This window comes from Electrophorus electricus, chromosome 23, assembly GCF_041902795.1.
Source record: "Electrophorus electricus isolate QZ-2024a chromosome 23, ASM4190279v1, whole genome shotgun sequence".
NCBI lineage: Eukaryota > Metazoa > Chordata > Actinopteri > Gymnotiformes > Gymnotidae > Electrophorus > Electrophorus electricus.
In genome coordinates this window covers 11,384,172-11,400,809 of record NC_137519.1, presented here as the reverse complement: position 1 = coordinate 11,400,809, position 16,638 = coordinate 11,384,172, and the positions used below count along the sequence as shown (strand labels likewise).

Below are 16,638 nucleotides of genomic sequence, written 5' to 3'. Positions count from 1 at the left end.
GTTTATGTATGCATTATATACTCATGAAACCTCTACATGATCAGTTCATACCCAAAGTCAAGTCTGATATTTTAGTGTGGATGCTGAGAAAACACTGAGAAAATCACCTGTTGCGTGATTTCCTGATGAAACGTGTTGACCAACTGCCTCGTGTAAATGTGCCTTGAAGGTAAAGGTCAGCTATCTCTGGGAAATGAAGAGAACCTTGTTTTTCTATTACATAACTAATTCTCCTGCAATTTTGTAACTCATTCCCCCAGTAATTGCTTGAAAATAAACTGAAACCATGTGGAAATATATTTGGTACATATTTAACTTAATCAAGATTTATGCTTTGAGCACAGTCAGTTCTTGGCTGGATGTTTGACAATGGGACTCCCACTTCCCCTGTGCTCTCTCAGCCTGTCTCTCAATGACCTGCAGAGTGAATAATAAGCATTAGGGATGAGGTCAAGGTAAACCCTTGGGTCTGAATTTCCTTTGGCTCAGACCAGCTCTGCAGAGCTGGTTTTGAACTTTTCCTCCTCAAACTAGTCACCCACCTTGGGTTTCTCATGCCTTACCAAAATACTCCCATCTTCCCATAAGTCTGATGAAGCACTCTTCCACATACACGCACACACATGCTGAGTAATAAGGGCTGCTTCTGGTCAGTAAACTGTAAACCACTGCTACTTCTGCTCATTTGGTCTGTGCAGCACTTAGGAGATATTTTGGTCCATTCATCTACATAAAACCCTGCTTCAGCTCTTGTATTTTTTTGTTTGTTTTTTGATGTCGCGCTTTGAACAGCGTACTTTAGATCACCCGCCAGGATTTCAGTGGACCTGGGGTCAGGACTTTGACTTGGCCAGTATCAATGGAATTTCCTGTTTAAGCAACTCTGCTGTTGATTTAATCCTCTGTTTTGGATCACAGATTCAGTTCACACACAAACATCCTGATATTTTAGTGTAGAAGTTTTTAATATGGTTACAAAACTGTTCCACACCCTCGTTCTCTGAGCAACACTTCATAGATTAGTAGATGAAAACCTTTGCCTCATTTGTCCACAAAACATTGTTCCAGTAATAGACAGTCTGTAGCAAATGGAAGCATTTTGGGGTATTGGGGGTGGGGTGGATAGCCTTTTTGCAAACTTAGCAGTATTTCCTTCTATGTTTTTTTTAATCTGCAACAAATTTCTCAGAAATCTCATTTGATCAGGGCATATTGCTGCTCATAATGCACACTGCAGAAGAATATTGTTGTGAAACATAGGTAAGCAGTTTTCTGTTGATGTTTTTAAGATGCCTGAGTCCAGCTCTGGTTCACATACTTTTCCCACCAATAACCTACACCTACCATTTGCTTAATGAGGATGTGATGATACAAAAGCTTGCGTGTGTTCTTTGCTAAGTAAGACTGCTTTTATTTTATTTCAGATCACATATTAAGAGTTAACGCAGCAATCCAGATAATTCAAAAGGCTTACAAACCTCTCAACTGTAAACATTTTAGTTTTCAACCTCCAAACAATGTGATGCCAAATTATTTAGTTTTGTGAATGTGTTAATATAAGCATAGTTTCAGCCTGTTTTGTATAATTCTAGCTACAGTATCTTTTAGGCTAACAGCTACTACTTTCATTTCAGTACTTCAATCATTTTTATCTCTATATGCTCTAGTAGCTTCATGTTACTGTAATCAGAACTCTCGTGACTAACAAAAAAAAGTTTTAAACCAAATGTCTTTGATTAATATGTAACAACCATAAAAGCCTACAGGGTGTTACTTGAAAAGCACTGCTCATGAATCAAGCATTAGGAGTAAATAAACCTCTTATAAGAGCCCCCTTTTTTTTAAATGCATTTAGCTGTCGAGTTCACCATCTTTGCGATCGCTCTGTCGTGTGCGACTGTTCTGGAAGAGTGAAGGGCATTACGTGTTAGTCACACAGCACTGCTAAGCACCTCAGACACGTTTGGAAGAAAATGTTAATCAAGTGACTAGGTGGACGCCCCGGCATAAACCCCACCACTAAGGTGAGGGAGGGAGAGCGCAAGCATGACATCCAATTCAACTCATTCCCAAACAGAACACAAGCTGTTACACATGTCAACAGGCACAGCTGAGTCCCCAGCATAGGATACACCTCTCCATTCGCACAGTTTGTTAATGATTGTCCTTGACATAAGCATATAAAAAACATATCTTGGGCTTCTCTTCCAAATCCTCATTTAGTTATACTCCAAATTCCCGTTAACATTTTTATTTTAGTATAATTGGACTTTTAGTAATGATTGAACCCTAAAAAGCCACTTTCAAAAACAAGGTGGCACCTTAATTTAAGGGGGGTTGAGTCTAGGGGTTTCAACAATTTGATGTTTCAGTGCATGTCTGCCACGCACACCCACACACATACACGCCCTCATTCGGGCATGTTCATTAGACTTAGCGTGACACAATTTTCGCTGTGGTCCATGGCAAGATACTTTGCTTTCACCAATGGGATTTGTGAATGGGTGTGTGCTTGAGCTGTTGACCAGAATCAGTCAAGCATTTATGCTCATTAATCCATTTCACACTGTCCTGTTACAGGAGCCGGGGCACGTTACTCCCTTTAATGAGATGATGCTGATCCAAAATTTCTATCCAGTTGCATCCCATTCCAATGATGTCAAAAAATAGAACTCTTCTCAGAAATCCACTGCAATCAAAAAAAAAAAAGAAAAAAAAAGAAAAAAAGAAAAAAAGAAGTGCTCCGGCAAGCTGGTGTCAGGCTTCGTTCAGTCCGAGTCACCTGGCCTGCCTCTCTGTTGGGCTCAGTGGATTACTGCTTCGTTCAGGTTAGGTTTCGCACAAGACCGTCCTCTCTGCGTTTCTTCGAACGGGGTGTTCATGTCAAATCGCTTCGGTAAAGTCTCGCCTCGTGAACCCTTTCTGTAAAACAGAAGTTAATGCAGAGAGAGATGACATTTACATAATTTTACATGTACATAATATCGCATTTTAAAAGTATTGCTTAAATTAAATAATAAAAAAAACAACTATCCAGTTTACTGATCATCTGACAAGTCATAACAAATCTGGGGGTCCATCGCCAACCAGCAACCACATCTTTAATCTCTAATCTTTGCTCAGTCGAAAAAAGGAATGAATGATGCAGCTGTCTTTTTTTTTAAACATCTCACCAGCATGATTCTTAGTCAGCAAGACATGAAGCCCCAGAACATGGTAGGAATTACGTTACCCAACACCAAAGTGAAGGGTGTTAGCCATCGATCGCCCATAATGATGCATTCACCTCACCACCGACACATATGCTGCAGCGACTGGGTGCAGCAATGACTAGCAATCCCTTGCATTCCAGTGTCACATTCCACACACCTATCTGACCAAGGCTATTATGTTCTGGAGTTCGCAGGTCAAACTATAAGCTGCACTTGGGGGGGTGGGGGTGGGATGGGTTAGTCCATTATTTAAAATGTTGTTAAAAGAAGTTTTTAGCAGCTTGTCTCAATCTCTTCAAATAAATGTATATTTGTTAATATATACTCAAAAGCACACAGATTTCACTGGAACAAAATCTATAAGATTTTCTAAGAGAATAAAATATAAACTAACTAGGAAAATAAAGATTTAGGTTAAATATACAATAATAAATTACACTGGGCCAGTTCAGTGGGTCAACAGTCATTTTTTACAAACTGTTTGTGTCAAACAAAATTCATTGTTTTAAGTTTGAACAGAGAAAGTTGCTATACTGTATGTTAATCAGTAACAGGCTTCAGACAAATATTTGAACAGCTGAGCCATGTAACTATGAAATAGGCTGATAAGCCTTGCAGAAGATGAACAATGTGGCATTGTGAGAAAAAAGTCTGGACAACAGAGTTGTAAATATAACGTGTGCAAATTACATTTCCTGATGTACTAACAGCTTTATGGGCCTGAAGTTTGAAATATTTTCCAAACACAACAGAAAAGACCAATAGCTTTCATTTCCAAACCGCTGTTGCTGATATTTCACAGGTCTTCACATGTCTATAATGTGTTAGGCCTGCTTCAGGGAGGACGTCGTTCGCAGGGCATCCGCTGTCAGCGCAGATACGATTACATGCAATAGCAGGAATCTCACTCCCTTCTTCAGAATCATTGGCCTTGACGGGAAACTTCTACCTGGACTAAAACCAAACCAGTGGCCTAGTGGTGTATTCTCTCTCACCTGCTTGTAGTCTTTGTGGAGTTTGCTGTACTGAAACATGTTGCATAGCACCGTAGCGGCAGCCTTAGAAGCTTTCAGCTTGCCTGGACTGAGACACAAAGGACAGTGAGAAACACGAGACCGACCAGCAGGACAATACGTTGGACAATTCGGCTAAATAATGAATAAGCCATGTAACACAAACCGGGAATGACCCAGGACATAGGAACAGAGGGAAAGACTGGTGATGTAGAAGAAACAGTCGAGAGTTATTCAAAAACTATGATGAATTTGTGTCCCACAGACATTTGCAGAGGACACCAACAGGTTTTAGACTAGAAAGACCGGTGACCTCAGCCCTGTCGCCGCTAACGGGAGCCTGTCTACCTGTTGTCATGGGACATCTTGATGGCAACCAGCTTGGGCAGGCCGTCGAAGTAAGTGATGTCTCGGGCTGCCACCGAGCTCGTAATGACCAGGTTGTTGAGGATGCCACAGATGTTAACCACGACGTCCGCCGACGGCTCCTTCTGCAGACCGTCTGCTGGCAGCTTGGCCACCAGGACGTTCACCACTTTAGTAGCTACAGAGCAGGAACACAAACATCGCAAAACTAAGTGTGATGAGGCCATCAGTGAGATAAGTGCCGACTGTAATAAACATGGAAGAGACTTCCTACAATCATTTGGAAGGTGTGAATGTCATAGGATGGGGTGGATGACATTTAGTTGAATGCAGGCAACTTGGGTGGAGATACTTGGAGAGCAACCGAAGGAGAAGTGATGCAGGAATGAAATGAATGTGGCTCGGTGTAAGATCGAGCATAGGATAGGACAAAATGGAGAGGAGAGGCTAAATAATTCAGAAAGGGGTTCCGAAACAGTGTCTGCACTCCATTATATCAAACGACTGCTCCTAGTGAGAATGGTACGAGGAAGGATCTGAAATAGTAATGAAAAGATTCCAACGGTGATTAAATTTAGTGTGATATTAATTTGCTTGTGCAATCAAAATTCCAGGTTGTGGTTTCCATTGTAGAGAATTCAGTTTGGCTGTTTGTTTTAGGAGTGGCATTGCCTAATACATTGCAGAACATTGAGGTTTTTAAAAAAAAATAAAAATAAACTTACTAAATGTTTTCTGTTTGACTCAAAACATTCTCTGGGATTTTAAGTTTGTTTGTTAAACATCCCAATGTTTAAATTAATGGGAGAGGATCTGCTGTATACTCCCTAAACTCCCTAAACGCTTTGCTGTGAGAAGGTCTCAGTGAGCAAAGCACAATCCTCCTGTTATGGCTGGAGGTGCTCTGGCACTGACCCATGTCGGCCTTGTTCTTGGAGTGGCGAGACAGGTTCCTCAGCAAGCCAGTGAGGGAGCGCATCTCCACATCGGTGGGGGTTCTCAGTTGGTCCAGAATTACGGGAAGTATCCGCTCATGCTCCAGGGCGACTCGACTCAAGACCGACGCCCACTAAGAGAGAGAAAGAGAGAGCAAGAAACAAAGAGAGAAAGAGAGAGAGAGACAGAAAGTGTGTCAAGAAACAGAGAAAGAGGCAGTACGTGTGTAAAAGAACCATGAAAGAACCATGTACATATGTGTCTGTGAAACGCTGAGGTGTGAGAGAAGCCATCCCGGTAATAGACACAGTGAATTGCAAAGAAAACATGATCTGTAAAATGTGTGCGCATCATCTCCAAAGAAAGACTTTCGACAGTCACCATTAAAAACAGCTGGCACACTAGAACTGAAATACGAGAACTTTTAGATAGCGTTTGGGAAAGCACAGGTTCTAAGGTTAGAAAGATCAGGCAAAGGGCGTGGAGTAAGCTGAGCAGAAATGCCTCACCCGGCCTTCCCCTGCCGTGATGTTCTGCAGGGCCCCAGCTGCAGCCTCGCGGGAGGCGGCGTTTGTCTCGCAGTTCTGCAGCACTTGATTATACAGAGCTACTATCTGAGGGTGCCACAGCCACTCTGCCCCCTTGGGCACCCGAGCCACCTCAGAGAAAGCTGACAGCTCCTGGTTCCTCTGCTGCAAGGCAAAAACAACCAATCACTACAGGACTACAAAAAACATAATAACTACATTTCCTGGAATGCACAACATGCTGCTTAGCTGCGTTACAATGATCCAGACATTTATGACAGACTTATAAATAAATAAAATAAATCGGTAGAAATCTTAAAAAACGATAAATAATGATTGTGAACAGGTCTTACATTTTTTGTTTTCTTGCCTTGTGGAGAAAAGCAGCTGATAGCATCTCTGCTGTGTGTGTCGTGAGCTCGTGTAGGCCCCTCCAAGCGCAACTGCACTGACTGGGGAATCTCGGTGTATAGCTGGTAGGACAGGTTTCTCAGCACACACACACAATTCTCTATACCCTGGATATGAAGATAGATAGAGTGTGCATGAGTGAGGGAATGAGTGTATGTATGTGTGTTTGCGTGTGTTTGAATGAGTGAGAGAGAGAGAGAGAGAGAGAGAGAGAGAGAGAGAGAGAGACTAATTCAAAAATCCCTTGACATTCTAAATAATATGTCATTTGGGACTTTGATAAGATAAAAATTGCAATTGCACTTCTCAATAGGTTAGGATTTAGAATTTTGTTCCACTATCTGCATTCGGAGATTAATAGATTAATAGTTGAGGGACTTTTTATTTCTTTTGTCTGGGCCTGGGGACTGTAACAGGATCTGGCCGGTCCTGACGTCGCTCAGCTGCCGTGACTTAGAACGCTGACCTTGTCTTCGGTTTTTCCCTCCTGGAGTGAGTTCTGGATATACCCCACCAGCGAGTCCACCAGGCCACGAGTTTCTCTCATCTGCTGCCTGGTCCTCCCATTCACTGAGCTCAGGTTTCTACGGAGGGTGCAGAGTAGCAAAAACAAACAGAAGAGTTCATAGCTGGGATAAAGATACTCCTCTCTCAGTGTTCTAGTGAACATGTATACAGTAAAGACTGTAGTTTGACTATGCAAAGTATCCGTTTAATTGTGTTTTGCAAGGAAAAATATTTAGAACAATTTGAATATCTACCAAGTTGGCACAAATAGACATGATCCACATAGATTAGTATATGCATGGGCATCTTTTAAAATATTTACAACAAAACAAAAGCAACAAACACTAATACTCTCCTGTGTATGTATGCTCACCAACCACTTTACCTGACCTTTAAACTTTATTCTAAACATTAAAAGACTACCGTCCATCTACTGCAATGTACAGTTTAAGTTAGCCGCCCTTCACCTCCATGTGTGGTCAGTTTCTGACCACAGGACTGGAAATCTTTTGGTTGTGGACCACTCTCAAAACAGCAGCGATGCTGACACAAGAACCCCTGCAATACTACTGGTCCTGGTAAACTCGTACCAACTCAACACAATCACTTTCACACCCCCACATTGTCAGTGTTAAAGCTGTGCTGAGAATGGTCTGGGAGATAACATGCAGTTGGCAGCGGTCCTGCAATTAGAAAACAACCTGTAAAGAATTGGACAGACGGGCGCTGACAAACCGCGTATGCCGACCAGTGGGTCGCAGTCTGTGGGTGGTGGGTGTATATCTTCGTGTGTGTGTGTGTGCTTGTGTTTGTTTCCTGGTACCTGAGGCAGCCTGTAGTGTTGTAGAAGATGTCGGCCTCGGATGGACTCTGCTGGATAACGGCAGACTCTTCCCCTCCAGACAGAGGGAGCAGCACCCTCTCAGTCAGCTCCAGCAAGCTCTCCCGTGCCAGCTTCTCCTTCAGACTGTCCTTCGATGACAGGTTCCACAGAATGCCTACAGACATGGAGAAAAAGAAAGAGAGAAGAAACTATATATTATCATTTTTTTAGCATTTATTTATTTATTTAACAAATGTTTTTAATTTAGTTACTTTGTTACCAGAAAAAAAAAGTGCTATATGCCATTGCTGCAAAAATAAAGGAATTTTCACCCTGACTGTATAAGAAAGTGGGTCATTAAATATCACTAAGAGACCTAACAGCTTGGTAGAGAGCAGCAAAGAATTTCAAGGACTGTTTATTGTGCGGGTGTGTGTGGGAGGGGTTACAAAAGGAGGCCCCAGGGAAGGTAATGGCCACTGTCTCACAGGATCCTGGGGCTGGAAAGACTCAAACAATAAGGCCATTCTCTCTTTCCTTCTCTCTCTCTTTCCCCCTTCTCAGGACACATTCAACTTACTCCCTGCTCACCTGCAGTAGATGCCAGTTGTGATCATGTCAAAAAGACGAAAACATTCACCGATTTTGGCTCTAGTTAGTTACTGGACCTTTCTAAAAAAGCTCTTTTCTTTGAAAATAACTCCTCTCACAAAACTCTTTATGCTCTTTAAAAAAAAATCCTTTTCCTTTTTGCCAGAACTGTGTGTGTTAATACATTATCAGGAATTCAGGTTTCATGGTTGGGAGAACTCAAATGCCCAATTGGCTATGCTCTTATTGGTTAACGAGGATAACTAAACTGGGTGAAAGGCCATGTCTACACAACTAGACAGATGGTGCTCTCCTCCAAGTTTGTTCAGATCTCCCATCACTGCCCCTGAGTGCCAATATGAAAAGATGTAGTGAATGGCTTTAGTGCACCATGTATTGGTGGACGCACGCATTGGCCTTATAGCATGGTAGCTGTCATCCCACCCATCTACTCAAGGAAGACTTAACTACCGGGAAAGATTGGGGCAACTGTGTTTTTCGCTCGTCAGGGAGGCAGAGCCAGCCCATCCTACCTGTGATATTCTTGCGGAGCTCATCGTCTGGCTCCTTCAGCACAGCGACGAGTTTGACGATACCGCCGGACTCGATGAGGGCACTCTTGTTCTCCATGCTCTCGTAGATGAGGTTCCGCGTAGCGCCCGTGGCGTAGCGCTGCACCTCCTGGTTCTCGCTGCTGAAGAGCTGCACCAGGGCGGGGATGCCCTTCAGGGCTCGGACCTTCATAGGGGCAAAAGGCTTTTCACACGGCCGTTGCTGTCTGAGCTCGAATATAAGCCCTAAGCACAGCTCACGTCAAGCATTGATTCCTACACGATATCTACTGAAGCATAACCTCTTAGAACAGGTCACTTCTATTTTACCAGATAAAATAGATGGCGACCTGTGCAGACTAAATGAAAAGATTTGCCCTGTTTTGGTAAGCCTGTGCCCTCAGGCAGAACGGTCCTCTCCCCAGAACCTAGTGTTCTTACGTATCATGGAAACTTCACATGTTTATTTACTGCCCTTAGGTAACAGAATGTCACATCATTAATTTAAGCAAAAAGCTGTGAATCGTGGAAATGGATTCTTTGATGGCTCGCCACTAACAGTGGCTTAATGTGTACAATAAGCATTTGTTTACCAGTTCCTTGGCATCACTGCTGTGATAACACTGATGTTGGATGTAGGCGGCTCCCAACGTTTGCATGGCAACGTCTGAGGAGCTGAGATAGCCGACAGCAGTTTGCATGTCCAAATTGTGGAGTCTGCTCAAGGGCAAAAAGATGAGACAGTGGGAACAAGGTTGTGGTTAATACACAGTGACATCACTAAATGCCTTTTGTTCACTCCAGTTGGTATACAAGCATTACTAGATAGTGAGAATCACTGTAATTGCTAATACACACTAGCAAATTAGCTGTTGGCAATACTGCTTATTGCACAGACAAATAAGCAGGAAAGTATAAAATAGCTTTACCCAAAGCCCTAAAATGGACAAAATGGCTGGTAGTCAGCAATTAGCATAGGGTACTATACATAATGGTCAATGTATTTGATGAAACTGGAAAAAGTAGTAATCTCTCACCCCCCAGAAACATCACCACCGTCAGCCATCACATCACACACATCCGCCCCACGGCCCACGCTCTTCAGGCTGTGCACAGAACCTGCTCGCCTCATGCCACTCTGGTAGTGCCCCCCGGCCATCGTGGTGCTGCCCCCGGTGGACACCTGCTGCCACTGCATGGAGCTGTTGCTCATTCTTTGGTTCTGCAGCTGCCGGTTATTCATGCGGGTGATGGTCCGGTGGGCAGGGCCCTTGAATGAATACTGATGAGCAAGCTCTGCCTCCCTCCATCCTCTGGCAATCCCCTCATGCGCCAACGTGCCACTAAGGGTGCGTCTTATAGGTATGTTGGGCGTAGTGCTGTGACCGTAGTACCCCTGATGATCCAACGAGGCCACACCATCCTGAGTTAGCCAGTTGTGCGTGGGCGAGGACTGCCGCGGCTGCATTTGCAGGCCGACTGATGCTGCTTCCTGCTCCACCCGGCTGACGGCTCTGGACTCGGTGGCGTGCGTCTGGCCACCGTGGTGACTGCCGATGTACATGTCGTCGTAGAACTGGTACGGGCGGCCCACGACGGCAGGCATGGGTATGCCCTGGCTGATCCTGCGCTGAGAGCCCACCTCCACAGCCGAGCGGGAGCTGAACCCTCCTCCGTACTGAGATATCAGAGGGGGGAAGAGCCAGACAGAGTTACACTGACAAGACCACAGAGGTTTAAAATAAAAATAAAGAAAGATAAAGAGAGAATATGAAAAGTGCATATGTGCGTACTTTACAATCATTTCTATAATAAGGATAAAACTCAATGATGCACACAAGGTGCTTTAGCTGTATTATAAGGATTTCATTGTCCCCTATTATGCGTGCACATCAGCTAACGCCCTGGCTTTCTGTTATCTTAGAGGGAGTTCATGAGGCCCCTTGGCTATCTGGCTCATGAGATCATGGGTCAGGAATGTTTCAGATGAACCCTGGACTCTGCCCGTACAGCCCACTCACTCGGTACTTCACCTCCCAAACATGACATGGCAGGAGAATGTCAAATACTGCACCGATGTGTGTCAGGGGTGCAACCATGAAGTCTGTCACTGCTAAGAGATCATGATCCATGCTATCTGGCTAACATACCTACATAAAGTCTTTACGCTATGCTGTGTGCCCAGAGAGCTTACATACGCTCAGTGGACTTGTCTCTTAGTCAGAAGCTTTTGATTAAATGGAGGTGAAAAAGACACATTCTCTGCTACGCATTCGTTTTCTAAAACACAAATTTTGCATTATGCCACAACACTGTGTGTAATTATCTTAATTTAACTGCAAGTGGACAAGAACTTGGCAATTATGAAATAACACTTACCATAACCCTGCTGCCATTGTACATCAGTGTCTTGGGGCTGGTTCTGGTGCCTTGTCCATGGTACCTCATTGAAGATGTGCCATTATATTCTTGAAGAGGAATACAACAAGAAAAACATCAGTGTGAACGACGCATGGCTGAGAAAGATACTCGATGCTAATCATCTTCGCAGCATCCCTCATTAGGTTCCAGTTGTGCAAATAGATCAGGTTTCCCATCAGCCCTCATCTCCATAACCGTCTTGCTGTGAATACTTAATTAGATGTCCACATTCAGTTACTATGTGTGATCATCAGACCTGAGATCCTGGGAATGCGTGGAGGGAGTTAAACTACTGAAATTTTTGGTGAAAGGGGTCTGGAAGAACATATTACACAGAAGTAAAAAAGTTACTCCCTTCCTTCACACTCATTATTCTCATTTGCCTTCTTCCTTCTCTTCAAAAAACACCTTTTTTTCCATTCTGTTGCCCTTATCTACAAAATAACAAACAATTCCAATTTCCAGTTAATGAAAATCACAGGCTGAGGGACTGAAGGGAAAAGGCTGACATTCTGCCAAAATTCCCAGTAGCAACAAACGAAAGGCGGGTAAGTCTTCCAGTTACCAGCACAACACTTTGGCAAGACAAAAGAGCAGCACTGCAGCTGTAATCCACTGTTTAAAACTAAGATCAGTATGTAATATATATATATATATATATATATATATATATATATATATATATATATATATATATATATATATATATATATATATATATATATAAAAGAACATTTTAAAGTCTGACCCAAATAATTAATTGAGCTTTTTAATAAGATACTGGGAAATCTGATATTTCACAATTTAGGTGAGTCCACTTCCACTATTAGGAGAGCAAAAGGTCTTTAAATTGTTTGAGGTGAATGAGAAAGGCCAAACACATATTTCACATTTTTGTGGTTTTGTTCTGGCCAGTTACTACATTTCTTGATTAGGATTTTTAAAGTAGTCATCATTTAAATGTATATAGACTTGTAAGACAAAGGCATCTTGCCGTGATTTGATTCAAACTTTCAAACCAATTCAGACCAGAGTAATTTAATGGTGTGCATCTAGTATCGAGTAGATTCAACTACATTTACTGTAATGTTTTTTTGTTTTTTTTTTAAAACATTTGTTTTTTAGCAGTATTCAAGGGTGTTTCTCTGTTTCAAAAATGCATTCCTACTTGAATGTGGAACAATAGCTCTCTTCAAAAATATGAACACTAGTTCCTGGGGTTAATGGCTGTTGGTAGATCCTGCCTTTTGTTAGATGCTAAGTGGGCGTGGGAGATGTGTCTGGTCAGGGGGAGCTTTCTGCCGAACCTAAAACATCTGGTTTTCTTCAAAATGCTTCTGTGTGACCAGAGCAGGTCAAAGATGCAGAAGCTCGTCGGCTTCTCCTTCCTGCTCGGGTAAAGCAAGACCTGTAGACTAATCTCCACACTCAATGCTGAACCATATGGTCATCCCTTACATTCTTAGGCAGATCTAGAACATTTCAGACCCTTTGCGCCGGGTAAATGGGTGCCGCCTGGTGTGCACACCGCAGCTGTGCTTCCATACTGACTGTGTTACTCTGATAAACGTGGCCGCAACTGTGGGGAAGCGTCGGGTTGAACCCCATGCATCCCTGCTGATCAAAGGCACTCAGAATCATGGTTTGTAAAGAGGCACTGCTCATGCTCCATCTGCTGGAGCCACCAGCCTTCTCTTAGGACCTCCAAACGCCCTGCTGGTCGGACAGGATTTGTTCAGCAGGCGCTCAACTCCAGATCTACAATATCAGGCCCAGCAGTGCCACTGAATAAGAGCAGGAAATTCCTCATTTCAGCTGCAAAAGAAACTATACAAACGACCCAAATAGGTAATTAAGAGCAGCGCGACCCAGAGTGCCTTGAGAAATTCTCTGGCAGCCGCAATACTAAGGCAGGGGCTGGAATTCATAAATCCTCCTGACAGCCAAATAATGATGCAGGCAGCATTTTTTTTCAGCCTCGTCCCAAGTAGCAGTTGCCTGATGAATACTAGTGAGCACCACCCCACATACCAGACCCTTCTGTATCACAGGATGCTAATTCACAGCACTGACAGTGTTTAACACAACACAGTTTACCACTGCGGCCTTGGTTTAAAATAGAAGTACGGCATAGCTCACCGATAACACAGTCAGGATGTTGTTGCAAGCATCTCTTGAACAAAAGAATGAGTGATAAAAATAGGGTGACTGCAGAACGGACCATGCTAAAACTATGTTTGGTACACACTGTGACTATAAATGTTCGATAAGAGTCTCATGAAACATTTATGAAGTGAATAGTAATATGAAGGTAATGATATGGCAACACTCTGAAGTTATCATAATACTACCTAAATGATGGCTCTGATGTACAGGGTCAATGTTTGCTTGCAGTCTAATCTAATCTGAACATAGTTTTCACAGCACAACACTGCACAGTACACATTAACAAAAGTGACAGTGTGTGTGTTGGGTGGTGAATATGTGAATACACAGGTGTGTGCATGCATGTTCTGCTATAATTAAAAAGCAAGTGATAAAGTTAACAAAGGAATGAATGGGTAAGATAAAGAGCCACATTTCCATCTCTACAACTGAGGAACAAAGAGACAAGCGACATGTGGCTTATTGGACAAACATACACACACGTACTGTTGTTACCCAATATGACTAAATTAAATGTCAGATGTGACTTATTTTAGAGATCTTCATTTCCAAAGGGCCATCCTGTCCTGGTCTCACAATTCGGATCTCATCCTCTTTCTCCTCCCATGTAAATCATATCTTCTTCAATTTACTGAGTGCAGTGCCGAAAAAAGGTAATTCTGTATGCTACCACACACTCGCCACTTAAATGGCTACTTTAAAGCTACAACCTGAGGAAATGATTCAGTAAAATATCTATAAAACATGTTTACATCAAAATAATATGTACCCAAACGATAAGAATGGCGAGTCAAATGACTCGTCATTTAATGGAAGATTTGCAAAATGTGCTTAGGTGAACCAAACTGTGGAAACCTGATCTCCAGTATAGTGGCATACCTATTCAGGGAAGACAAGAATCAGCAGGACGTAGTTGTAGACATAAAACATGGTATTTTCCCAGGGGAATTTTTAATATTTGATGCTTGACATCAGACAAAAACACTGAAGCGCTCTGAAAGCTGGAATAAGATTTTCAAACAATGCAAACCCATGGAACCTTGTAATTATGTTAATAAATTATGTTTGTTTGTTTTTTTTACATTATTACTATTATTTTGTACCAGTAGCTGCTGATTGTTGTATTTAAAGTTCTGCTGCAGATGTTTATGGCAACGTGAACCCAACTACTTCTTTCTGGATTTAAACTCAGGACTCTGGCTGTGATTCCTGATTGTAGTTTTAATAACAGAAGAACTAGCAAAGCTGTCAGCTCAGTTAGCCTGGGCAAATTGTGGTAAGCAGCTTTATTAAAGCCTGTTTAGACAACAGCTACTATAAGGCCGTGACTTTGGAAAGAAAGGACCACAAAACAATTGCACGTGAAGCAATTAGTTTCATGGTTATCCCCCTGTGCTGTCCAGTGTTTCTCATAGTCCACAATTAATTATCCAGGCAACACTATTTGCTTTAATGGACTGTCACCTCCTTTGCCATATTCTCCTTACTTTTTCATATTCACGACCTGTGCAAGTAGGTTACTGTACGTTTGCTGCACTGAATACCCCGCAGGTGCATGAGCATAAATGTCACTAATGATCTAAATAAAAACCAGAGCCTTTAATATGATGTTTAATAAATACTATGAACATGAATAAATAGTGTTAGTAAGCCTTTTTACCACCAAGTTTAGGGAAGAGGATCCAGGATAACTGTTGTCTGTTGTGCTCTAATAATAATAATAAAAATAATAATAGAATGGGAAAACTGAGGGATATGAAATTATGAAAATAGGTTAGGCGTCCTGTTAACGTGCAGGTGAACTGCAAATAAAAGTCCCACTAGCGATTACGCATCACTTTTTAGTCATTTAAACTTGATCGTACAAGCGAACCGATAAAAACAGAACCTCCAGAATAACTGCAAATTTTGCTCCATTTCTCTGAATGTGGGATACAGTTTCATTTGAGAGTAGCTTACCTGAGGACGGAAAATGAGCTGCATTTATCCTCGTGAGGGAGGACGCCTTTTCGGCCAGGCGTTGCTGGACCTGCTGTTGAACGCGTTTCGTTTTGGTCAAATGATCAGATCCGAGCTGGCTGTCGGACGGGACTGCGTACGTGGTCACCGAGGTATTTGGCTGTATTGCGGAGAAAAAAAGACCCTCGGTGGCACTCATTGTGTAAACCGGTTTAATAGTCCGGTAATGTAGGCGATCCAAAAAGTTGCTCAACTACGAAGGCAAAATCTCTTAAAAAATGTAATCCCTTGGGGAAAAAGAAAGAAAACTTCTCCTTTTCAAAGTTCTCCTTTGATACAGGACACTAGAAGCCTTGATCCGGTGAAACTAGGTTACACTGAGAAGGGGTCGAGCGTCAGACTGCAGTTTGACTTGATCTTTTCGGTTACGTAGGCAGGTCTCCGTGTTCGCTGCTGCGCGCCCCCGATGCTATTACAGCAGTCGTCCTGTGGGAGAGAGGACCGAGGAGATGGAGAACGATTCTCTATAGGTCACAGGACCGAGGAGATGGAGAAGGGTTCTCTATAGGTCACAGGACCGAGGAGATGGAGAAGGGTTCTCTATAGGTCAACCCTCCGCTATACTTAATAGTTATTCAGTAATAGAGGTGTCATATTTACGTGAAATTTAATGATTATGCAATGACCTTCGCAAACCGCACCCATTTTAGTACAGCTCTCATAATTTCATGACGCACCAAGTTTGTTTTGTTTTGATATCTTTCCTCTGGAATATGGGAATGAGAATTTCTTCTTATTCTGAGTCCTCTTTAATTTTTCTTGCTTCGTGTCTGAATTGTTTTTTTTTTAATCGGTAGGTTGAAAGGAAACTGTTCTGACCTTTGCAACACCCACCCAGATCTTACCTCGTGTCACACTCCTTCCTTTATTAATCCCAGAAGATAACAATAGTGGAGGAGAGAGATGTGGAGGAAGATGTCAAGCTCTGCTGAAAAGCCATCTCATGGTGATGGAAAAAGTTTACTTATTTACTACACACTTGTACCCTTAGAGGCAGAGTGGATTGACTAACTGCTCTGTCATGTGTCTTTAAAAGGAGAAGAGAGGAAAATTGCTTCAAGAGTGGATTTCTGGATGCAACTGTTAGGCCAGACA

At 42.6% G+C, this 16,638-nt stretch overlaps 1 protein-coding gene across 1 annotated transcript; it reads right to left on the bottom strand.

The window, feature by feature from the left end:
• Positions 1-941: 941 nt before the first annotated feature.
• On the bottom strand, positions 942-16,058 carry pkp3b (plakophilin 3b). Its single transcript, XM_027017657.3, has 13 exons — positions 15,484-16,058; positions 11,317-11,405; positions 9,975-10,615; positions 9,531-9,654; positions 8,920-9,124; positions 7,796-7,970; positions 6,932-7,049; positions 6,408-6,572; positions 6,037-6,219; positions 5,507-5,660; positions 4,574-4,769; positions 4,208-4,295; positions 942-2,922 (listed from the first exon to the last, which is right to left on the bottom strand). The coding sequence occupies exons 1-13, from the start codon at positions 15,680-15,682 to the stop codon at positions 2,884-2,886; spliced, it is 2,376 nt and encodes a 791-aa protein (XP_026873458.2). The 5' UTR covers positions 15,683-16,058; the 3' UTR covers positions 942-2,883.
• Between the last annotated feature and the right edge of the window lie 580 nt (positions 16,059-16,638).